Source organism: Pagrus pagrus, assembly GCF_965226575.1.
Source record: "Pagrus pagrus genome assembly, chromosome: 19".
In the NCBI taxonomy this organism is placed as follows: domain Eukaryota; kingdom Metazoa; phylum Chordata; class Actinopteri; order Spariformes; family Sparidae; genus Pagrus; species Pagrus pagrus.
Genome location: NC_140203.1, coordinates 27,784,550 through 27,809,195, shown reverse-complemented (window position 1 = coordinate 27,809,195; position 24,646 = coordinate 27,784,550). Strand labels below are relative to the sequence as shown.

At 40.5% G+C, this 24,646-nt stretch overlaps 1 protein-coding gene across 2 annotated transcripts; it reads right to left on the bottom strand.

Annotated features, from left to right (window-relative positions):
* Window positions 1–1,439: 1,439 nt before the first annotated feature.
* On the bottom strand, window positions 1,440–23,591 carry LOC311275294 (uncharacterized protein). 2 transcript variants are annotated; one of them, XM_084383704.1, is made up of 6 exons: window positions 23,322–23,591; window positions 17,807–17,946; window positions 9,635–10,055; window positions 7,654–7,896; window positions 7,225–7,466; window positions 1,440–5,655 (listed from the first exon to the last, which is right to left on the bottom strand). In XM_084383704.1, exons 2-6 carry the CDS (start codon window positions 17,938–17,940, stop codon window positions 2,751–2,753), a joined length of 3,945 nt encoding a protein of 1,314 aa, XP_084239830.1. In that variant the 5' UTR covers window positions 17,941–17,946; window positions 23,322–23,591; the 3' UTR covers window positions 1,440–2,750. The 2 variants fall into 2 exon arrangements, with proteins under 2 accessions (XP_084239830.1, XP_084239831.1); XM_084383705.1 differs by having other exon boundaries at window positions 23,466–23,575.
* Window positions 23,592–24,646: the final 1,055 nt, after the last annotated feature.

The window sequence follows — 24,646 nt, the reverse complement described above, 5'->3', positions numbered from 1 at the left end:
GTTTTTGGTTTGTTCTGTTGCCTGGATTGCTGTGTTTTTATGTAACCACAAGATGGCGCCTCAATTAGTAAAGCAAACACAGGTAACAATACAGGTGCACAGATGATGAGCTGATGACTGATTAATGTTATTCTATAGGATGAGTTAAGAGCAGTTGAATTTTGCTACCCTAATCTAACTTATGAAGAGATGAGGACTTTAATCAACTCCAAGGAAATGGCTCTTAGAAAATTTGTACCCTATCCTGAACATAATTACTGATTAAAAACATACATGTTAAAATAACCAGAGATTCCTGATTTTAAAAATATTTTCTTACCAGCATAGACACCTTATTTGACAGTTACGAGACAGGAAATCATGGGAGAGAGAGGGGATGTGACATGCAGCAAAGGACGTCTGGCCGGGATTCGAACCACGGTCGGCTGCGTACGTGTTATTAAACTTCGCTATGCCATGGCCACCCCACATAAGCTTTGTGTCCCATCTTGGCCACCCCAGGAAAAATGTCCTGGATACGCCACCTCTAGCCTCACGTCCGGTTACCATCCCCAATCCAATGGACAGACCAAACTGTTTCCACGAGCGTCCTCAACATTTATTAATGTGAGCTGTGTGTTTTCCCTCTACCTTTACAACACATGGTGACTTCCACAGCAACTGCAAATAAGTGTAGTCACATTGTGATAACATGGATTACAGCACCTGAATGTTGGAGAAGTTAATTTTATGTAAGAAAATGTAAAAAAAACCCAACAAATTCTGAGAAATCATTTCAGAAAAGCACTAAAATAGTGCACGACCCTACAAGAAGGAATCTTAATGGACTTTTGTTCCACTGGTTTAGGAACAAACTGTTTATCATTTAAAGTTATGAATGAAACATAATCCCTTCAAAAATATTAGACACTGGTTTAATTTGAATTAATTAATCATCAATCTGATATCAAGATGTCTTAACATCTTATCTTACAGCTATATGCGTCATTCTACCGAATTTGTACAATCTGTTGTCCCTGCATTGACTTTTCCAATCAGCATTCTTTTACCAGAAGGTTAACTTATTACATTTCCAAATAACTTGCCCAACACTGATGAAAATATCAGGTAGCTGCTTGTTTTTGTGTATGCATGGTTAACTGTAAAAAATGAAGACCCAACTTTTCAGTTAGTGAGCTAATTCTAGGGGTTGGATCAGATGTAGGCAGTTTCCTTCCGCTTCTTTTATTCATGCTAAGCTAACCACATCCCGACTCCAGCTTAATGCACAGACATGAGATTGATATTAATCTTGTCACTATCAGAAAAGAAAAAAAAATAGTATTATGCAGAATTGTTGAACTATTTCCTTAAAAAGACTTAAATCATTGTTAAAAATGTGGCTGCCTGGCACCAAGTGCTATAAAATATAATAAAAGTGTCTCACATAACACAACACAGACGTTTTTAACACATGTATGTGTATAACTTTATTAAATGCAGTTAAATATTGTTTATGCATCCATTCTCTTAAAAACAATGCAGTAAAGGTACACACCATTACACAAACTGTTGAGACTGATGTCTGCATATGCATTTTTCACATCTGAACATGACATTTTCTCACATTACATTTGTTACATAATTTGACAAATGTTGTAACATCAGTCATCTGTCTTAAAGTGCTTCATATTCCCACATTGTCATTACCTCATGTGCCCAAGAATTTGCTGTATTTAGTTGACAACATGCACACTGTTGGATTAATATTTTTTATTAAAGAAAAAAAAATATAAAAACTTTATTGGCTAAATCCATTTTTGTGTAGTCTGTGGTTTTGTTCTGCATCAATAAAATCAATCCAACCATCTCTTTTTGGATATCTTCTTTCACTTTGTGTGGTCAGTGTTGTTTTCCACCTTTGATCATTCCATGAATCCCTTTATTCAAACTGACACTGAATGTTAATGTCATGTTAAACATGTGTTTCTTTGGTATGATCATTAGCTTTCTAGCAATCAAGGGTAGTTAGCAGACATGTAATAACAGAGGTCAGGGGAATCAGCTGCAATGGTAAAACAGACAAATTGCCACATAGAAACCATATTGATATTAGTTTGTGCGTTATTATTTTCTTATCCTACCTTTACCTGATAGCTTTAAACACTTTAAACAGTTCAGTTTCAGTAAACTTGTAAGTGATGTTGCCTTCAAGTGCAACTTATGACCTTGTGTTTTTAATAAAGGAATATGAGCACATAAAATATTAGGTATTTAAGCTGTTTGAGGAGATCACAAAACTTATGTGACCTTGTTTTCTTTAAAAGATGGTGAATGATGAATGTTGTTCTCGGGAAGGAGAAAAAGGTGAGATCACTTCTAGGATTGGGTATTGTTAGTACTGATACAATACCTTGCTTTTTGTACCAATGCCAACATTATGCATCTTTACTTTAATTTAAGAAATACACTAGTTCCTTCTTTATGTTTTACAAAAGAGGCCAAAAGGTAAAACATGTGCACAACTACATATGGTGACTCAAAGCTGAAGCAGGAAACTAGACTGTAAAGAGCGGAGGGGCTCTTGGACAGACGGACATACACACAAGACCACGGAGGTCACGAGATCAGGTGACACAGCCAAAGGCATCAGTAGGCCCGTGCCGAGATGCTTTTCTACCTGTACTACAATAGAGGTTAATAGAGGTTTTTCATGTAGTGCAAAATAAAATAAAAATAAAAATGGAAAAAGCAAGGGAAAGCAGAACATTTCAACTTTTCTCTTCCTCTTCGTCTTCTTCCTCCTCCTCTTCCTCTTCTTCTTCTTCTTCTTCTTTTTCTTCTTCAGTGTCTACATCCTTTGCCGTAGTCTTGGTTATCTTCCAGCTGTGAGTCCATTCGCTCTTTCGCACACCTTGTTCTTCATGCATCAGTCCCATGTACCTCTGAGTCCGGTGTTCAGTGGAGAAACACACCACCTCATCCTCGTCCGGCTTCTTCCAGCGACAAATCCTCCATGACTCTTTCCAAGCTCGCCACTCCTCTTCCTCCTCCCCCTCCTCCTCATCCTCTTCTTCTTCATCTCCCACTCTGTGAGCTACTGCCAACATCCACGACTGCTTCCAGGAGTAGAAGGAGGTGTTGATTTTATGGAACTGCATATGGAGTGGCACAGTGGGATTGCATTTGATTCGTTTCTTTTTTTCTTCTTTGTTGTCCTTGTCTTTCTTGTCTTCTTTGTCATGGTCATTGTCCTCCTCTCTTTTGATTATCATCTCATCTACTTCAGCATTTTCTTTGTCAGTCTCCTCTTCCTCATCTACGTCTTCATCCTCCTCCTCTTCCACCTTGTCCACTTCTTTGTCCGTCTCATCCCTTTTGTCTCTCTCATTCACTTTGTCATCCTTGTCTACTTCTTCAATGTCCTCGACCTCGTCTTTGTTGTCCTCCCCTTTTCCCTGCTCTTTGTCTGCTTCATCCTCCTCATTTTCTTCTTCCTCCTCCCCTTCTTCTACCTCTTCATCCTCCTCTCCTGGATCTTCTTCATTTTTCACCTTCTTGTTTTCATTGTCCTCCTTCTGGTTTGCTTCTTTGTCCTCCTCGCCCTCCTCTCTGTCTACTTTTTCCTCCTCCATATCTTTGTCAAACTTTTCCTCCTCCTCTACATCTTCTTCATCCTCCTCCTCCTCCTCTATATATTCTTCCTCCTCCTCCTCCTCCTCCTCCTCCTCCAGGTCAGCTTCTTTATCCTTGTCCTCCTTGTCTACATTTTTTTCCTCCTCCTCCTTTACCTCATTCTCGGTCTCATCCTCTTCCTCATCATCTTCTCCATCCTCCTTTTCCTTGTCTATACTTTTGTCTTCCTCCTCACCCTCCTTACCTTCTCCATTTTCATCCTTGTTTTTGTCTGTTTCTTCATCCTCCTTGTCCTTTTTGTTTGCAATTTTTTCCACTTCCTTATGTACTTCCTTATTCTCCACCTCCACTTGTTCCTCCTCCTCCTCCTCTTCCTCAATTTCTTTGTCATCCTCCTTAGCTACTTTGTCCATCTTGTCTTTTTCTGTTTCTGTTATGTCTTTCCCCTCCTCCTCCTCCTCCTCCTCCTCCTCTACTTCTTCTTCGTCCTCCTCGTCTACTTCAAGTTCTTTCTTGTCCTTGTCTGATTCTTTGTCTTCTTCCTCTTCTTCATCTTCATCCTCCTCATCATCCATTTGGTCTTTATCTTTTTCTGCTACGTCTTTCCCCTCCTCCTCCTCCTCCTCCTCTACTTCTTCTTCCTCCTCCTCCTTGTCTACCTCAAGTTCTTTCTTGTCCTTGTCTGATTCTTTGTCTTCTTCCTCTTCTTCATCTTCATCCTCCTCCTTTTTGTCCTCCTCCTTGTGTACTTGTTTTTCCCTCTCCTCCTTTTGTTCTTCCTCCTCCTCCTCCTCTTCCTCAATTCCTTTGTCATCTTCCTTAGCTACTTTGTCCATCTTGTCTTTTTCTGTTTCTGCTGCGTCCTTCTCATCCTCCTCCTCCTCCTCATCCATTTGGTCTTTTTCTTTTTCTACTGCGTCTTTCCCCTCCTCCTCCTCCTCCTCCTCCTCCTCCTCTACTTCTTCTTCCTCCTCCTCCTTGTCTACTTCAAGGTCTTTCTTGCCCTTGTCTGATTCTTTGTCTTCTTCTTCCTCTTCTTCATCTTCATCCTCCTCCTTTGTGTCCTCCTTCTCCTTGTGTACTTGTTTTTCCCTCTCCTCCTTTTGTACTTCCTCCTCCTCCTCCTCTTCCTCAATTTCTTTGTCATTCTCCTTAGCTACTTTGTCCATCTTGTCTTTTTCTGTTTCTGCTGCGTCCTTCTCATCCTCCTCCTCCTCCTCATCTATTTGGTCTTTATCTTTTTCTACTGCGTCTTTCCCCTCCTCCTCCTCCTCCTCCTCCTCTACTTCTTCTTCCTCCTCCTCCTTGTCTACTTCAAGGTCTTTCTTGTCCTTGTCTGATTCTTTGTCTTCTTCTTCCTCTTCTTCATATTCATCCTCCTCCTTTTTGTCCTCCTTCTCCTTGTGTACTTGTTTTTCCCTCTCCTCCTTTTTTTCTTCATCCTCCTCATCCTCCTCCGTAATCTCTTCAATGTCTTCGTTATCCTCCTCCTCGTCTTCATCTTCTTCCTCACTTACCTCCTCCTTATATTTACGTCTGTCCTCCTCTGTCATGTTTACTGCTTCATCCTCCTCCTTGTGTATTTCTTTGTCCTTCTCCTCATTGTCAACCTCTTCCTCCTCCTCCTCATCAACTCCTTCATCTTCCTCCTCCTCCTGATCTTCTTCATCCTCCATATTCTTCTTGGTATTTTCTTTGTCTTCTTCATTCTTATCAACATCGTCCCTTTCCTCCTCATTATCTACTCCTTCATCCTCATCATTGTCTACTCCTTCATCTACCTCATTTTCCTCCTCCTCCCCATCCTCCTCGTCCGTGACTTCCATCATCTCCTGCTGGCCTCCTTCCTCCTGCGTCTCATCCAGTTCTACCTCTTCTGGTGGGATCCATTGTTTTGGAGTCATCCAGGCCTCTGCCCACTCTGTGCTATCTGTGATCTCATCTTCAAGCTGAAATGTGAGGAGGAGGTTTGTGGTTTTACGTCTTCTAGTCAGCATGTCGCTGTGTCGATGATGGGACTCCAGTGAAGCCTTGCACCACCTGTAGATAGAGTCATAGTTTGTGTATTATTATTTTTCAAATAAGTCTAGCAAATAATAATAAACAAATTGAAAGTTCAATCTTGACATTGTGTTGTTGTACCACACAGTTCTTGCTAACAAGTGCATTTCTGTGCATAAAATGTGTTTTTGTATCACCTAGTGTGCACAGTTGTCACTTTAATCCTGATGGTGACATTACTCTATAGGTATACAGGCTACAATATCGTGCAAAATTGAGTATTTATAGTAATAGTTATGGAATATTATACATCTACGACAAAACTGAAAGAGGGGTGGGACTGACAGAATAAGGTGCATATACAAATTGGTCTTCTACTTCAGCACCGAGGACATCAATGTATATTTATCAATAACCAGCACAGTAAGGCCTAGTCCAGTACAGTATGTACATGGATAATTTTTAGAAATGGTGTTTGTTTTTTTTTAAATCTCCAGATAAGGGTTTTAGCAACAGAAAGCAGATCTTATATTCTGCCCAGTTGCTAATTTACCAACAAGACCATGTGACGGCTCTTCACAAAATCTGTTTTCCATCATTGTATTATTAATATCCATTTGTCTCTCTCCCCCCGATACAAAACCCAAATACTCAACTATCATAATACATATTCCCAGTTTTTTTAATATTCTCATCCTGGAAGGAGTTTTCCAAAAGCTCCTTTTCAGTGACCTCAAGACACATAGAAATAGCTTTGTTTTAAGAAATACCCATGTACATGTAGACAGGGCCTTTGGCTGCTGTTATTTCAGAGCCATGGTCAGGTCTAGATTCTGACTTGACCAAACTTCAGCCAGATAAAGGACCAATTAGTCAGGCTTATCTGACTAAACAACCCCTCTGCCCCTGCACTCACTCTGCTACAAGGGGATAGAGAGGGGGGATGGCAGGTTAACAAGGGGAATGCATTTTGCCTTCTGCAAGTACCACGTTACCACGAAACCTCATCGTCGTATACGACATATTTAGATAATTAACTGGTATATTTACTAGTTACTTTGCTAATGAAAGCATCTAAATACTTCTTTTGCCACTGGTGTACACACATAAGAACTCAAACATTGGTAGGGTGACAGGCTGCCATTCATTATGAATGGAACCAGCAAAAATCAGCGCGGCACCTCCCCCTACGATTCAAGAATCAGAAGTTGCCCAGTGACATGGAAAAGTTGAGCAAAGGTCAACTTCTAATTAACATTGATGTATAAGCAAAATTAAATGTAAAAGTACTTCAAAATAATGTGGGAAAGGTCAATTGTTGCATGTTGATGAAGGTTCTCAGTTGTGCAGGTCATGGTAATTCTAAGTGCTGTATCGTAGGCAGCTGGACTTGTTTCAGTTTGTTGAAGATGTTTCACCTCTCATCCAAGAGGCTTCTTCAGTTCTAACTAAGTGGAGAGGAGTTTGCAGACTTTTAAACTATGTGTGGGAGTGTCCTTATAATGATTCAGTGGAAGAAAATAACTCCAATCAGAGCTGACTATATAAAATATGAGCTTAACTAGACAAACGCAATCGCCAGGCATGGAACTCTCAGCACCGACCCACCTGATCTGCTGCATGTATCCCCAACAGGAGCTCCAGTTCTTCTGATATTCTTCTGCTTTCTCTGGAGGAGCTGCAGCAAGAAGCCAGGAGTCACTCCAGCCGGGCAGAAAGCAATCGTCTATCCTCATCATCACTGTGGTTTTGGTGGTGGAGGAGCTTGCTGTTAGTGTCTTGTCATCTGTGGTGTCTTCAAGTTCTGCCCCGGACAGTTTCCATGAATCTTCCCAGTCTGAGAGCTGGTCCTGTTTATTACAATATACATTTTTAAATAGCAATAATAAAATGTGTTTCCTGCTCAGTGGTAACATCTGGCCACTGACATAAAATGCATCTATGTGTCAGTATTTCCTGTCTAAGTTTATTGGCCAGCAAAGTTGAAAGAGCACAAAACAACAATAAAATAGTTATTGCAAGGATGTTGTTCCCCACCTCCTCTTCTAGTTGTTGTACTTTGTCAGACTTGTTGCTAAGGTCTTGTTGGTAGTCCAGCCAGATATGATCCCAGTCCTTTTTCTGCTGTCCAAAGGCAAAGTTCATGATCTTCCAAGTACCGGCCCAGACAGGAAGAGCAAAGATTTCTATCTCAGGTGTGCAAACCATTTGTTTTTCATACAAAACATCCCACTGGAATTGTTTCACCTCAGAGCACTCCAACTGGGCAGAACACTTCATCTGGAGACCAGAACAATGAAGACAAATAATGGTTAACTGTTGAAGTTTTAACTGGTCATTTTTTACCTATCTCACAGTTGTCTTTGCTTGTGATTTGAGGAGATCAAGGATGTTAATTATAAGCTGATATAAGATTGATTGAAGCTGTACAACAGATGATTGACAGGTCTTCCTTCACTCTGACATCAGCACATACCCTTCATAGTTCTGACTGGAGGAATGCACCACCTGCTGGTGTGCTACCTGCATGTTTGCATAACAGTGAATCTGTACAGTGTTCCCAGTAGACAAAGTATATTTAAGTTTAAATCTTAATTTACTTGGTCTTTTAGTATGTCGTTGAATTACTTTACTTTCTCACAATACCATGCACGATGGAATATTACCAAAATACATTTTTTGAAGCATACTATCATGGACAAAGATAGTCATTGCTTGTTTGGTTTCAGTCTCAAAGGGCAAATCGTACCTGCCTTAAGTGGTTTAGTTTCTGTCTGTCTATTTGTTAACCAAAATGAAATTAAAATAATGCCAGCTCAGTGCATGATGGGACTGGGAAGAGAGCCAAAGTCTACTTGAGCAGGGATAGTTAATGCCACTGTGGAGAACAAGTGAGGCTAATCCAGAAATCTAGCGGGGCTTGTTTGCGAGAGCTGTAATTTTTTGATAAAGCTCAAATGTGTCACAACATACTCTTATAATAAACACAAAATTAAACATAGCATCAACACAACTGTCACAGAAAGTTCAGTAAAAACACTTGATTTTGTAAGCTGCCAGCTTTCTGTCCCCTACAGCCTAATATTTTGAGAGGATAACGAGGCATACTGCTTTGTTTTAACCGGTTACCTACATTTTATTATATCTTATTTAATTAAAGGATAACTACCGTTTTTTAAAACCTTGACCTTATTTCTAGCAAAATATATGATCATGTACTCACCCAGATAACTTTGGTGTCATTTGGCATCGTTCAGACGAAATTAGATCCAGTGTTGCGCCGATATATCCATATAATGCGAGTGACGGGGCAGCGACACACAGCCTCTATGAGCATTATCTGCCACGAAACTAGTTAATTTCACTAATATTTTGTCATGATACGCTAGTGCTATTCCCCTCTGAGTCCGGGCTCGTCCGTTATCAACATCCGGGGTCAAACTAGCAGTAGCAGCTACAGGTAAACAAGCCGGGCTGTCGCGGATGCGCGCGCAGCTCAGAGACGACATCCTCCAGGTCAGAGGTAGTAGGTCAACCTACAGACCCCGGATGTTGACAATAGACGAGCCCGGACTCAGAGGGGAATAGCACTAGCGTATCGTAACAAAATATTGGTGAAATGAACTCGTTTCGTGGCAGATAATGCTCATCAAGGCTGCCCTTCGGTGCCCCGTCACTCGCATTATATGGATATATCGGCGCTACACTGGATCTAATTTCGTCCAGACGCCAAATGACACCAAAGTTATCTGGGTGAGTACATGATCATATATTTTGCTAGAAATAAGGTCCAGGTTGTAAAAAACGGTACTTATCCTTTAACGTTCCTTGCACTCTTGTGGCTTAAAAGGTGTGTATACCACCTTAATTGTGTGGTATACCAAGACAACACAACACTGTACCTTCCCAGCTCTAGCCAAAACACACCTTCCCTGCCTCAAACACTTCACCAAAAACATGGACTCTGGGTTTTAGTGTATTTCAATATAAATCCATCAGTTTTTGTCAGTCTCAGTACCTGTTTCCAGGAGTGACTCCATTTATCAGCAGGGGACACCCATTCAGCCTCCGATCCATACTCCTTTGGTTTGTACTTCCTGTGGTCAGGCAGCTTTATTGTTGTGAATCCTGGGATTCTGGCTTTCAACTCCTTGGCCTTCAGGTAAAGATACTTTGGAGGCTTCAGGCTCATCCAGGATTCTCTCCAACACAGCCGGAACACATCCAACTCAACTGTGCGTTTTGGCCTGCAAGGTTTGGGTTGAGCTGGTTTCTTTGGAGGAGGCAGAGGAGGCTCAGGTTTTGGTTTGGGGGGAGGGGGGACAACTTTGAATTTGATCTTGGGCTTGTTTTTTTCTGCTTCACCTGCGCCACTGGTGACCCTCTTGAAGTCTCCATTGGAAACAAGAGACCAGTGATAGTTCCACTTTGAATAACATCTGCAGATTCAACAAATAACAAACAAATTAAACTTATAAAAACAACTCACAATATTGTCAGAATGAGTGGACATTGACAAGTATAGATTAATCCAGTGTATAATTTATGTTTCGTGTTCGTTTATAAGTACATCACTCACATAATGTAAGTTACGCACACTAACTTATTCATGAAACACAACATCACTCTGAAGCCTACTGTATGACCCATCCAGCCACCTAGACCATCACCAACTCAGACTCTTTAAACTACTGCACAAGAGAGTTGCTTTAAAGATGCTATAAGCAGTGTCGTTTTAGCTAACTTCCAGTCCATCTTGCAGTTAGTAATCCCCTCCCTCCTCTCTGCGTCACCACACTTGCACAACTCCTTTTCTGTTTTTCAAGGCATCTTTCTTTGTGTTCGAAACTCTGCTTACTATATAGTTCTGTTGTCGTGTTTGTGTAACAATTGACAATGACACAAAAGGAATATCATGAAAGCACAATAAATATATATAACTATATTTATGTGGCTCCATTTTATTCTTAATTTTGTTACGGACAGAGATCAGAGATTCCTCAAGGTCCTGATGCGAACAGAGATTTCTCAAGATCTAAGTCACAGGACATCAGAAGCTATTGGGTACACCTGTGATGTTCTCCCTCAGCAGACTTGCAGTCAGTCAACCAGGAGACTATATATATTGCAGTTTCCCTGCTCAATGGTTGTGTGTCTTCAGGGAGTCAACACCATCAGTCGGCTTTCAGTGTTTTCTGTTTGAGTGAAAATCTGAGTTGAGTGTGTTTGCAGATTTTTTCTTTTGGCCAGTTTCCATACATTTTGTTTCCCCCCGTTCAGTGACTCCCAGTGAATCAGTGGGTCGCTGTGTGCTTTATTCCCACCACCACCTTTTAGACACCAAAGGACCAGTTTGCTTTGACCATTTTTGTGATTTGTGCAGTGCTTTGTTAGTTTCCCAACCTGCGACCCCTGTCCTTCAGGTTTTGTTTTCTGTGGAAATGTAACAATTCTGAGTGTGAAAAACTGTAGATTTCCCTAAAAAAACAAAAATCCAACAACGGAAGTAAATGTAGTCTTCATGGCATGTGCACTCAACTAACAATCCCAGAGTGCAATGCGTAAAACTTTATTAATGCAAAGATTACCATTGTATGACACTTCTCAGTGATGATGTCAAATGATGATGATAACGAATCTCAATTTACTGCTCACTATTGAAAAAACTAGAATGTACATTATGCTGTATAGAAAGAGTAGTGAATGAACAAACAAGTAAGGGGTAATGCCTGACAAGGTGTCCATTATCAGGAACTATGGATGATGTGAAGACCAACACTGTCGCTTGCGACACAGAGTTCATTAATTTCGGATTATGGACACCTTGTTGGGCATTATCCCACTTATGCCATGGTCAATTGATAGTCCATGTGTACTGTCTGCCAATGCCTGCAGCACCGAGCTATAGCTACAGCGAATGGGATGTGAGATGATCGCTTGTGTTCAGAGAGATAGTGATGGCTTCTTTTTGTAGCTTGTGTGTTACAGGTGCTATCCCATGGGGCCAGTTCAAAACATTTAATCTGGATAAAAATTATCCGGATTTGGAAATCCCATTCTTTGCTATTCAGGATCAGGTAATCCGTCTTACTCTTATACCGGTTTTTCAAAGCAACATTGGACTGGATCACCCTGATCCAGATACACAGTTTTCAAGATTACCAAATCTGGATTACTAGTGCTCTGAATGGGACAACATATCACAATGTGGGCTACCAGCTATGTAAAGAACAACAGGTAGAAGAGCCAACATGAACAACATGAACATCGCTACCAGGCACAATGTCCCTCTCTGTGATGATGTTTATGATGCACCTGAGCCTGTTGAAGAACCAGACCAACCTCTGACGTTCTGCCAGAATGAGGGACTGACTGGACGTGTAGTAAGGGATGCAATTGTTAGAAATTATTTTTGATCATCTCTGATGATTGTTTCTTTGAAATTAATATACAGTGATGAATGACAGATAAATGTAATATATTATTTTTGTTTGTTATTGAAATCTGTTGGGGGATTGTTTCATGGGGACAAGATCATTTTTATTTTATTTTTACTTTACTATACTGAAAGGCTAAATTGGTAGCCTATGTCTACTTTATCTACTTTATCACTGTAACGGTTAAACAAGTCAAGTGCAAAATATAAATTAAAGTGTATATACACTAAATGATACAAATGTATTATTTGACCAATTTTGAAGTTTTACTACATTTTCTTCCTGAAATCCACCTTGAAATCCTACCCCCTGTTGGGATCAGGATGATCCTGTTTTTTGGGATCAAAGTTATCCAAATCCTACTGAAATGTTTTGAACAACACAAACTGAAGGTTTGATCCAGATTACAACTAGGATTGGATTCTGTGATCTAATCTGATTTCAGAATCCTTCTTTCCCTTTTGAACAACCCATTTTCAAGATTTGATCCAATCTGATAACCAAAATCTGATCAGATTACCTTTGAACAACTGGCCCATGGTGTTCAGAGGATGATGATTGTATGATGATGAAGGATTGCAGTCAGTGTTGTAAATAATATATTAAATTTGTTTTAATTCATCCAAATAATGTCTAAAGTTATCTGCAGACAGCTGATGCCAATGCTATTTTATATACATACGTATGTATATACATATGTGCCAGCTTGTGCAGGTTAATTGTTTGGCAGCGCCGCGGGTGATTAAAACCAGGTGTTGGTCACCGCTCTCCCTCTCTGCTTCTGCTTTGCGGTCGGCTGGTGTGTTGGTCGGCGTGCATGTCCGTGTCTCCCTGTCTTGTCATTAAGGTAGGCATCCTTTATTATCTGCTGTTTCGTTGCATTTTTTTATTCGGCTCTGGGGCTTATCCTCCCCCTCTGTTGCAGTGCTGGTGAGCGGGGTGAGCCGGAGGGAGCGAGCGGTTCGGGTGGGCGCGTGTTGGATGCAGTAGAGCTCAGAGGTATGCTGCTTGAATTTTTCTGCTGCTGCAGTTTTCCATCTATTGCACTAGTTGTGACACTTTCTCTTTTGCTGTGCAGTGGGACCGACGTAACCAGCGGCTCCCATTCTCCTAGTTCTGCACTTATCCAGTTGGCGTCCTGGTGTGTTCCTGTCATCGGCCACCACGACAAGGTTTGCTGCCGTCCTGGCTCGGCTCCGGGTGGACTGAGAAGCTCCATACTTTCTCGGGTCACTGCATGTGGCCACAGCTTCAGGTCCAGTGTGAAGGCATCACGCCATTATCGGTGCCCACACTACGAAATCCAGTCTGAGTCAAGCTGAGTTTGGCTCTACTGTCTTTTCTTTTGATTTAAATCATTATTTTCCTTTACTAATTTAAATATCAAAGATTGTTTCGTTTAATTAAGGTCAGGGCCGGCCTGTGCATAATTGCCGCTCTAGGCGAAAAACAATTATGCCGTCCCTAAGCCTACATTTGCAACGTACTGGTCCATACCAGCAACAACAAACAAACTGCAATGTGTCGTACACAAAGCAAAAACCAACAACAACACACAAAAGCCAATACGTTATACACATAAGGCAAAAAGTCTAGTGCAACGCTAGTGTGTTTAAAGTATCAACAATAAAATACAGTATGTGACGCAATATGCGGGCATTTTGCGGATCCATATACAAATAATGCACCAAACCACAGGTCTGCCTAATAACGCCAATAATCTGGTTCCAAATTATTTACAGCAATCACGACAGCACATATATATTTTCCAAATAATACAATTTCAGCTCCTCAATAAATAATAAGTGCAAATCTCTCCAACACACCACGTTCTCATATGCATCAAACACAGACAGAGTAAATAAAGCTTACCTTTCATAAGTTCTTAATTGCATCCTCTATTTCTATTCTCTGTGCCAGTTCATGTTCAATAGAGATTGTTGCAAGTCCATTCAGTCGGTCTTGTTTCATTGTGCTGCGGAGGTAGTTTTTAATTAGTTTCAGTTTTGAGAAACTGCAATCTCCTGAGGCAACTGAAACTGGAAGGGTCCGAAGTACTCGCAATGCTACAAAAGCATTAGGGAAAACTGATTCCATCCCATTTGCACAGATGAACTTGAGTGCGTCGAGTGGTTTAGTTCCAGCTGCCAGACGTCTACTCAAAGCCGTTAACTCCGCAAAAAGTTCTTGTCCATCCACATCTCTGGAGTCACAGTGTGTCAGGGCTTTTGCCAGTCCTGTGCACTCTTGGAGAACGTCTGTGATGTTCCTCTCCTTGATGGCTGAAATGTCATACAACACTCGAAATATGTCCCCGTGCTCCTGCAGCTGAGAAAAGCGTTCCTCCACAGCACTGACAGCGCAGTCCAGTATGCTGTTAAAGAAAGACACTTTGTAATCCTGTTGCGGATCCATCACGGCCTCATCTTCTCCTTCGTAGTTAAACATTTTTTTCCTCTTTCGTGGTTGCACTGCACTTTGCGGAGGAAAGCAGGGCTCTGTTTCCAAATCCTCCGCCAATGATCTTGCATTAGATAGCACTTTCTCAAAGTTGCTGTCTGTGCGATAGTCGAGCAGGAATTGTTTTGTCACGTTCAGCTGTGCCACTGCACGAGGTACATCAAGAGTCTTTGTCTGTAATGTTTTGCTGGTAATGTTTACCTCACTTAAAATGTCATACCACATTATGACAGAGCACATGAATGGGTAGGTTTTGATCTTAGCTGCAATGCCTCTGGCTTCACATCTTGTTTTAGCTCCACAAGCACCAGTTAAATTCTCATTTTCAGCCAGTGACAGCAGCGCATCATACACATCCCCTAACTGATGTCGGATGGGTTTGAGCGCATCTACTCAACTTTCCCATCTAGTCTCACTTAAAGGCTTGACTGTGAGGCCATGTTCACCTATGTGCTGCTTTAACACATCCCAGCGAGAGGTGGATGCAGAGAAAAAGTTATACACCTCTTGGACTGTTGTGAAGAAGTCCACTGCTCGCAGACAACATGAAGCTGCATCATTAAACACCAAGTTAAGAGAGTGGGCACTGCACGGCACAAAAAATGCCCTTGGGTTTATGTCTCGCACTCTTCTTTGGACACCACTGTGTTTTCCTTTCATATTTGATCCATTGTCATAGCCTTGGCCTCTCTTAAGAGCCCCAGTCATGCCGGCACCTGTGCAATCAGTTATCTCTGTGAAATGCTCCCTGATCTCCACATTTCCTCCTTGTGTTGTAACAAAACGCACAATCATGGTCATCTGCTCTATTCTACTCACATCGGGTGTGCAGTCTAAAATTATGGAGTAGTACTTACCTGATCTCAGCATAGTTAAAATTTGCTGCTCAATCTGGGATGCCAGCATTGCAATGATCTCATTTTTAATGTTTTTGCCCAGATAGTGAAAGTGCGTTTCTTTTGAAGTTACTCTCCTAATGTGTTCAGCCATAACTGTGTAAAAAAGGCCGATCATCTCCACTATTTTGAGGAAATTTCCATTGTTATGCTCAAACAACCTAACTGTGCTGCCACGGAAAGCCAGGTTTTGCGTTGCCATTACTCTAATAAGACTAATCAACCGCTGCAACACTTGTTGCCAATGCATTGTCTCGGCAGCCAGTTTGCACTGATTTTGCGCATCGATGGTGTTTTGCGACGCCAATCTTTCCACTTTTGAAAACTTACCATGTGTTCAGGTGATTTTTCATGGCTGCTAAGGATGCTTAACATATTTTTATAGTCTTTAACACCGTCTCTTGCTAGAGCCGATTTTCTCTCACTTCCACAAAAAAGTTTACAGCAGAAGCAAAACGTAACATCCTTGCTTACTGAATAAACAAGCCAGGGCCTTTCTAGGTTTTCTCCATTTGCTAACATCCGACTATAGTGTGACAATCAATTCCTTTTACTTGATGTGGTCCTCTCTCAATCAAAATGTCTCTTAGTCCTTGAGTCACTGTTGGCCATTGGCCAGGATCATTCGAAATATCCTGACCTTCTCGGTGGCTTGGCGGTAGATTTGAAGGCAGGCTGCCGTCTGCTGTTGTGGCGATGATGCTAACATTTGCACCGGTGGGAGTTGTGCTAACGTTAGCGGTCGGTGATGCACTTGGAGGCTCGTTGTCATCCTTACTAGAACTCCCGGCATCAATGTATTTTAAAAAAGAATCCCTCTGTTTTTGGAGAGCTTGCTCCTTCAATATCCTCTTCTTTTTGTATTCCGTACCAGATAATTTTGGTCGTTTCAACATCATTACTGTCCCTCCTCATACTGCATTTTTTTTCAGAAATACCGGTAGAATCAAAATTGTTAGCGGCAGCTACGATTGGCTCGTAAGAGCTGGGGGCGGGATTTGTGTGCATGAGGCAGCCACAGGTCTAGCAGGATTGACACATGTCTCAGCAAATCATACAAAACGCGTAGTCTAGTGAGCTTGCAGTTAGTTGATTTTGCTCATGAGTTGGCCCCGGTTGGCCCACATTTCGCCGCCCTCGCCAAAGTGCCATTCTAGGCAATCGCTGAGTTCGCCTATATGCACGAGCCAGCCCTGAGTAAGGTCGCACTTAGTTTAGTATTCGTTTGCTAATAGTTTGGATTATTTTGTTTATTGCATTAAGTTGATTTTGGGTTAAAATATTATTTTCTTTCTTTGTTTAATATTTGATTATTTCCTAGCCTAAGTTGGTTTATATTGTGTTTCTTTTGTTAATTTTCTTTAACTCCTTAGTTGTAGATCAAATTTGTTGTTTCTTTTGTGATATATAAATTATTTCTATTCTGTTCTGATATTTTCTTTCAGGTTTCTTTGGTATTAATTGATTGTTTATTTGGTTTCCTTTTCTTTTCCTTTTAACCCGTAGATCCCCCCAGATGTCCCCACACTGTGCCTTGTGTTAATTTTGTTTTTTTCTTGTTTTACAACAGGTGCTGAGGCCCAAGCGAGCAGCAGCCCTCCCCTGGTGGTGGTGTTTGACACAGTTTTTGGTTGCAGTGCACTGGTGGTTTATAGTTTGGATTTTGTCCCTTTTTCAGTTCCCTGCCGCCGTGGTAAGCCCCAGCTCTGGTTGGGTTCTTTTTGTTTGTTTCTTTTGCCAGTGTGGTGGCTCCATCTGGTCAGCCAACTCCGCAACCCTCATTTATTTTAAAGTCATTTTAAGCAATTTGCTGACAACTTTCTTTGAAACCACGCCCTCTGGCCCTCGTGTGATTTCACGAACCTGTTATGACCTTGTACAGTATGGCTATTTCCTGGGTTAAAATCCCAGAAGGCGTTGTTGACAGCACACATGCACACACACGCACACCCGCTCCCGCCACATTGAGCAGTTTCATAGGTGTCGGAATATCAGGCTTCATTTGACACCTTGCAGCCAATTGAGTAGACATTGGTATAAAAGTCAGTTGTTTTTTTCTCATGCAATTTGCTTACTGTATGTAGCACTATCACATTTGTCTTTTTTAATCCTATGTGGATAAGTATGGCCCATATCAGTGACATTTTCCACTGAATTGCAATAGTCACCAGCAGTTGAATAGTTAGTAGCTAGTTTGTGGTGTTACTTAGCCAGAAAAATGCTTTGGGGACCTCACAGCCAGATCATAATCTCTGATTTTTAAGATGATAGTGGCTTTCGAGCAATATTAAGATTTTTACTGTGTTAAGATTAATTGGTATTATGCTTAAGTTGTATTCACTAACTGTCACCTTACAATGTGATACAAAAATAACTTAAGTGATCACATATTCTCACAGTTTGAGTGAACTTTTCTGCTTCCATTCAGCCTCCTGTTTGTTCTGGTCTTCGACGCTCTGAGCTATCTTCTCCCATCGGTCTCTCAGCGGCCCGTTGCTGAACGACCTCTTCTCCTCCTTTTTTGACAACATTGTTAACTTTAAGAAAAACAAACAAACAAACAAACAAACAAACAAACAAAAACAGACAAGTAATAAAACAGAAACAATGTGTTACTCATGGCGTTCGGTTGCATGACTGTGAAACATAGTTCTCTGTGGTTGTATGTGGTGTGTTCAAGTGCTGGTGAAGAATCTCCAGACATCTGATACTTGATGGTCATTTTTACAGCACTGTGTTCACAAGCACGAGGATGTTTTGTAATTTTAAGGATTTTGTCACTTAAGCAATGTTAAATGTATATAGTTACAAGTTCCAACAGCACATGAGCACATCACAAGGACCAGTTGTTGAATTGTTAAGTAATAATCATACATTTACATTATCATTGCTAACCAGTTCAGTTTAATTAACTGCAGTGCAAGCAACTTGTAGGGACTTGCATCTTTAAGTGATCCATCACTATTTGATATTTTCCTAAAGATTATTCAAGTCTATGAAAAATAAAAAATGAAAAATGTCCCATTCTGACATCTTCAATGTTTTCTTTTGTTCACTCACACAAAGATATTCAGTTTACAGTGACATAAGTCAAAGAAAAGCACCAAATCTTCTTTGGAGCTGGTAACAGAATATTTGGCATTTTTATGTCTCTGATAGCCATGGCCGAAGGTCAAGTCCACTTTGACCTCACGGTGTCCTATTCTCGTGAATGCCATATCGCTAGAATACCTTGAGGGAATTTCTTCAAATTTGGCACAAATGTCCACTTGCACTCAAGGATGAACTGATTAGATTTTTGTGGTCAAAGGTCACTATGACCTCACAAAACACATTTTTGCCAATACTCAATATTGCATATGATAATTATGACAAACTTGTTTACAAATGTTTAATAGAATAAAATGATGAAGTCATGGCAGTTTATATCAGAAAGGTCAAGGGTCAACTTAACAGTGATATTATAATGTTTTACATAAGATATTCCCACCATTATTCAACACTATAGCTCAGGAGCAATAAGTTGAGTGGTGTATGGAGGCATACAACCACGTGGCGATAATTTTAGTTTCCCAATTTTTCCTTGAAAATGAAATGATCAAATTATTTGCCAATTATTTTTGACGAATTTATCACTTAATCATATTATTTATTAACTGTTTCAGCTTGATATCACAGCAAACATTATCTGCATTGTTGTTAATGTCCACTTTTCTAGGAAAGGGCAGAGTGTCATGTCTCATCTGTCTTCAGGTCATGCTTGTTGTTGTGTTTTTTCTTGTCTTTTAGTTCTGTTTCCTGTTTAATTTTGGTGTCCAACTCTCCTCTTGTATCAGATCTCTTCCTGCCCCTGTGTGTTTTCTGGCAACTGTGATTGTCTGCCTCTCCCTGATGTGTTACACCTGTGCCTTGGTATCCACTTCTCTCATGTATATAGTCTGCATGCTCCCTGTCTTCTGGGCCAGTTCGTCTTTGTCTGCCCGTGGCAAGCATTCCAGCATTTCTCCTTGTGAAGCCTTTCTAGTGTTTGACCCAGTTTTTGATCTCCTGTGTACCAAACCTGATTCCAGTAAATATTTTTGCCTTTTTAAACTTGATCTGTCTCGAGTCATGCATTTTGGTCGTGTCAAACTTTGTCACAGAGTGCCTGTTCTTTGCTGTCCTCCTGTGTCCAAACCCCCCTGGGTGACCTGGTACTGTACCCTGCAAACATGCACTTTTGGGGGCAGCGAGCAAAAATGTTGGGCTTCATGTGGGCAGCCGAATAGTGGCGTGAAATGCCAGGCACATGTGGGCCCCAAGATGTGTACCTAGTACAGTGTCTTGCTGAAGACTGACTCAGTCAAACTGAGACGCAAGACAAGAGGCATCACTCTATAATTAAACATAGCTCAGCAATTTGCTTCAAGGAGAAACAACAAGGAAACACAACTGCACTGAGTCTGTAAAGATGGAGATATTGGTTCTAATGGTGAGTTTGAGATTTAAAAATGAGGATTTGTCATTATTTAATAGGTCGACTACATTATTAAACTTTTTTCAATCAACTCAATTTAAGACATCAACATTTTATAAACCATTTTCTTTTTTGTAATTCACTTTTTATTGCTTTTTAACAGTACAACAAAAAGACTAACATACATGAACATGAACAATGGCAGGAACATACCAACATGACATGAAAAGCAACAAAAACATCAAAACCCCACAACAAAAACAAAGAGAAAAAAAAAGGAAAGAAAAAAGACAAACATTACTCACCAAGAAATACTCACATGAAGTAAATTAATCCAGACATACAAATAATTATATCTACATACACAGGGTTGACACCTCCACCGTTTCTCCTGACTCTCTCACCCCCACAGTCCCCGCCCCACAACATATCATACTTTTGTCACAGTCAAGACACAGCCCCCATCCACATAGAAATTCATCCCCACTGCCCCTCTAATCATCCATCTCGTACAAGCCACATGTAAGGACCCCATATTTACATAAATATTTCCTCCTTATTGTTCAGTCTGAAAATCAGTTGTTCGTAACTGGCTATTTTGTTCATTTCTTCCAACCATTCATTAAATATAAAATTAAATAAAATTAAAATATTTTTTTGTTTTCCAGTGTCTTAGAGCAATCCTACACCCAGTAGTAAGGGCCAATCTACACCATATGGTTTGCTGGAGTGATAACTCTACCCCCTCTGTTACTATACCCAAAATACATAGGACAGGGGTCTGAGATAAATCTATCCCGAATACTTTGTTAATGAATAATATTATATTTTCCCATAGGTTTTGTGTATTTTCACATTCATACAACATGTGTAAAAGTGTTCCCCTACTCCTCTCACACCTCCAACACAACTCAGATTCACAGAGCTTTAATCTCGCCATTTTACAAGGAGTCCAATAAAGTCTATGTATGATTTTATATGTAATTAGGCGGGTCTGTATTTCTCTAGATGTCTTATACCAGGATCTGGTTATTTCCTCCCACTGCTCCCCAGATATCTCACTCCGTAGATCCCCATCCCATGCTCTCTTGAGACCCTCAAGTTTTGGCGGGTGAGATTGTCTCATAAGACTGTTAAATTTTGATGCACCACCCCTAGCCCCTTGGTTGCCCTGTACTAGTTTTTGTAACTCTGTTTGAAGTAACAGGGGGAATTTACGTTGTGCAGACATTATACAGCTACTTAATTGCAAATATTTCCAAAAGTCTTGTTTAGGGATTCTGTATTTAGTTACCAGTTGTGCAAAAGACATAAAATCGTCTCCCTCAAAAACATCTCCAATAAAAATAATCCCTGCTTCAACCCATGATTTCCAATAGAGAGTTTTTTTTACCCACTTTCAATAATTTGTTATGCCATAGGGATGATTTTCTAGTAAAAGGGTTTATGCGAATAAGACGTTGTGATGCTTGCCAGGTTTCTCTTGCAAACAACAACAAAGGATTCTTAGATGGAATTTCTCCCCCAGTTTGCGAAATAAAAGTCTGTAACGGGATTGGCTCTGTAAGTTCAAAACCCAACCTGGAGCTCGGTCCTCTGTAATATATATTTTGGCCAGCTGATTAAGAGAAAAGGCATAGTGGTACCAGTCCACTCTTGGCAGGTTGAGGCCTCCATCTTCCTTTGCAGCACACATTTTAATTCTGTTTAAATGAGGTCTTTCACCTCCCCATAAAAAGGTATTTACCACTGCATTGAATTTTTTAAGCAGTGAAGGAGGAAAGCTCATGGGCAGTAGGTATATAATATAATTAATTTGTGGAACCACCATCATTTTAAGAATATTTATTTTTCCCAGCAGAGATAATCCTAATTTACCCCAATTTTGTAAAGTGCTCTCGATTTTCAAAATACTTTACCAACCCAATCCCTTTGTAACTTGGTTGATTCCTTGTTATTCAAATGAGTTTCCTGCAAAAAGCAGATGTCTGCTTTCTTTTGTTTTAGATATAGCAGAAGTTTCTTCCTCTTAATAGCCAGGTTTGCCCCTTTAATATTCCATGATAAAAACCTAAGCATGTCTGCCATATTAATACAACACTTCTGCTAATTTACCCTCAGCCATCCTGTCAAGCTCTGAAATATATGCCAGTGAAGGTGGTAACAAGTGAGAAATGACCCAGATTTGATGTCTCCCTGTGTTAAAAACGTGCACATGTATGAAACAGAAGAAAGAAAGAAAAAAAAAAAAAAAAAACAAACAAACAAAAAACAGACATAAAAGCTGAAAACCCCAAGTGAGAACCTTGAGAAGAACAGGATGGTTCTCCATAACCCCTTAAACCAAAACAACGGAATAATACGTCCGTGAAGCTCAAAGTCCTGACACACCAAACACCACCCCCTCCACGTACCTCAAATGCATCATCTTATCTGAACTTAACTCAGCATGTATTTTGTTCAAACAACCAAATAAATCCAAAACCTAAGTCATATAAAGAGCAGGAGTTCAATGTCCCATGTTTCGAATGCAGCTTCATGCTCAGAATTGGTATAGTAAATACATTTACTCAATCAAAACAGATGTTTTGGCTGCATTACATTCTCAAAATGATGAAGTCACTCTAACATTTATTCATGTGGTCAGTTATAACTTACTAATGTATGTAAACTTGACACTGTAGGAACAGTGGTTACCTGACCTTTTGAAACAAGCCATAACTACACCGCTGGTTGAAAATTCAGAAACTTCTGTAAGTAGTTAATGTCGTCCTAAAGATTGAATTTCAAAGACAACTATGTTGTCTGCTTGTCTGTACCTTATGGCCCACCTTTTAAGAATGCAAGTGGTCAAGCTAATATCATATAACATGTTGGCATGACAGAAACTGAACTGATGCAGTCATCAAAGCTTTCGCCATTATGGAAGAGGGCGTACTTTCATCTAAATCGGAGCAGAAAGACGATAGACGCGATTTGGGTGCTAATCACAGCTAATGTAGCCTGGAGCTGCTAGTCTTGAGTAGAGATGAAGCGCAAGACAGTGTTCTGGTAAGGTAAAATGTTTCTAACATCTCCACATTATTTTCATTTTAAAACTTGTGTTCAGTTCCAGCTGAAACTGGCTCAGGTGACATCACTTGAAGCATTTACCAGACTTCACTCAGCTCCCTCTTGAAACACTTAGGGCTGCACTATTTTCACACACCCAGTAGAAATCCACAACACCTGTAAACTGACTTAGATGTTTAAAACCGGCTTTAAAATTGTCTTGGACCTCCTTTGTCGGAAACATGATCTCAGTGTTCAGTGTTCAGCCTTGCCCAAGCGTAGCACAAAGATCGCTCCCTCAAAACTTAAACAACCACAACAGAGCACCATTTTGAAATATATAATTATAATATTGTTAATTTTCTGGTAAAACAAAGAGAAATCAGTAAATCGATAGTGACTTACCTTTCTGTCTCTCTCACAGTCTGCCTGTCTGTTTGTTTACATCTCCTGCTGTAACCAATAACAGTATACATTAAGGTGAACCAAGTCAGTCCCACGGTATCTCAGCCTGTCTGTCTTTAATCTTTACAGTAGCTACAAATGTACCTGTCTGTCTCTCTGCCTGTCTCTCTGCCTGTCTATCACACTCTGTCTGTCCTCAGTCTGTTTCTGTAGTTAACTTTTATCAGCTAACACAGTCCGTCCTGTGTGTTTGCTCTGTGGTGAGCAGGCTTCCCTCTCCCTGCTATTTTTACATCATACGTTGACAGATCCAGAGCTGCAGCTCTATATTTAGTGTCTGGCGAGGCAAACACGAGGAGAGCAGCCGGCAGCCTGGAAATTCAGAGAAGTGTCTTGAAATGAATTGAACACTTATGTGAAATTAATCTGTATTCAACAGGTTTAACAACATAAACAAACAGGGCAGCTGTGAGCATGTCTGAGCAGAAAAGAGTGCTGTGAGCTAACCAGTGTCATTCTGCATGCTGAAACACAGCAGTGACATTTATTACTTTGGCAAGAATCCAAGTCGAAGCTTTCTCCAACTAGCGAGCAGCCAGTCAGTGTGAGGACTGTCATTGATTGGTATAGAGTTACAGGTGTACAGGGTGCCTGCAGTAGAAGTCTCCTGAGGCCTGTACTATGAAGCATATTTTGCCAGGGAACTTGAGGGTTAACCCTGGGTTTTCAAGGTTATGATAGTGGTTCACTGCTTACTGGGGTACATCACAATGGAAAGTTGGCATGTAGACATGCTGCACACAATGACAGATCAATGTGTTTAAAAGCAACACCCATTGACCAATCAATTCTCTGAAAAATGGCATTATCTTTTAAAGAAGCTCCCATGGAGCTAGGTGTGCAGACCATGATAGGTGTACTCCTGTGTAGGAGGGCCACCTCATGGCTGTCAAAAGCCATATCATTGTCTTTTTGTATATCAATATCATCCTGACAGAGACAGTTTGAAGCATTGAAGCTCTGTGTTTTATGTACTCAGAAGCAAGACTATTTACCGCTTTGAATTATTATGTTAATATATTTATTATTTTGTTTGACACCGCAGGGGTTACAGCTGAAGGTATAAGACTAAAAATGTAATTAATTAATTATTGTCAGATCTACTGGTGGGCAGTAATATTATAGTCCTATTAATTTACACATTTACACAGTGGGCGATTTTTTTTTTTTTGCCAGCTGTCCTTCTTGCTTTTGGCAGCTGCTATGCTGCTTCTAGCCTTGTTTGTCTTTACTTTCTTATTAATATAGCTGACGCTGTGTGTGTG

Coding starts and splice junctions, on each gene's coding strand:
- LOC311275294 (XM_084383704.1), bottom strand. CDS start 17,940: ATGTTGTCAAAAAAGGAGGAGAAGAGGTCGTTCAGCAACGGGCCGCTG. Junction 7,897..9,634: donor GGAGTCACTCCTGGAAACAG/GTACTGAGACTG, acceptor TCTGGTCTCCAG/ATGAAGTGTTCTGCCCAGTT. Junction 5,656..7,224: donor GGATACATGCAGCAGATCAG/GTGGGTCGGTGC, acceptor CTCTATCTACAG/GTGGTGCAAGGCTTCACTGG.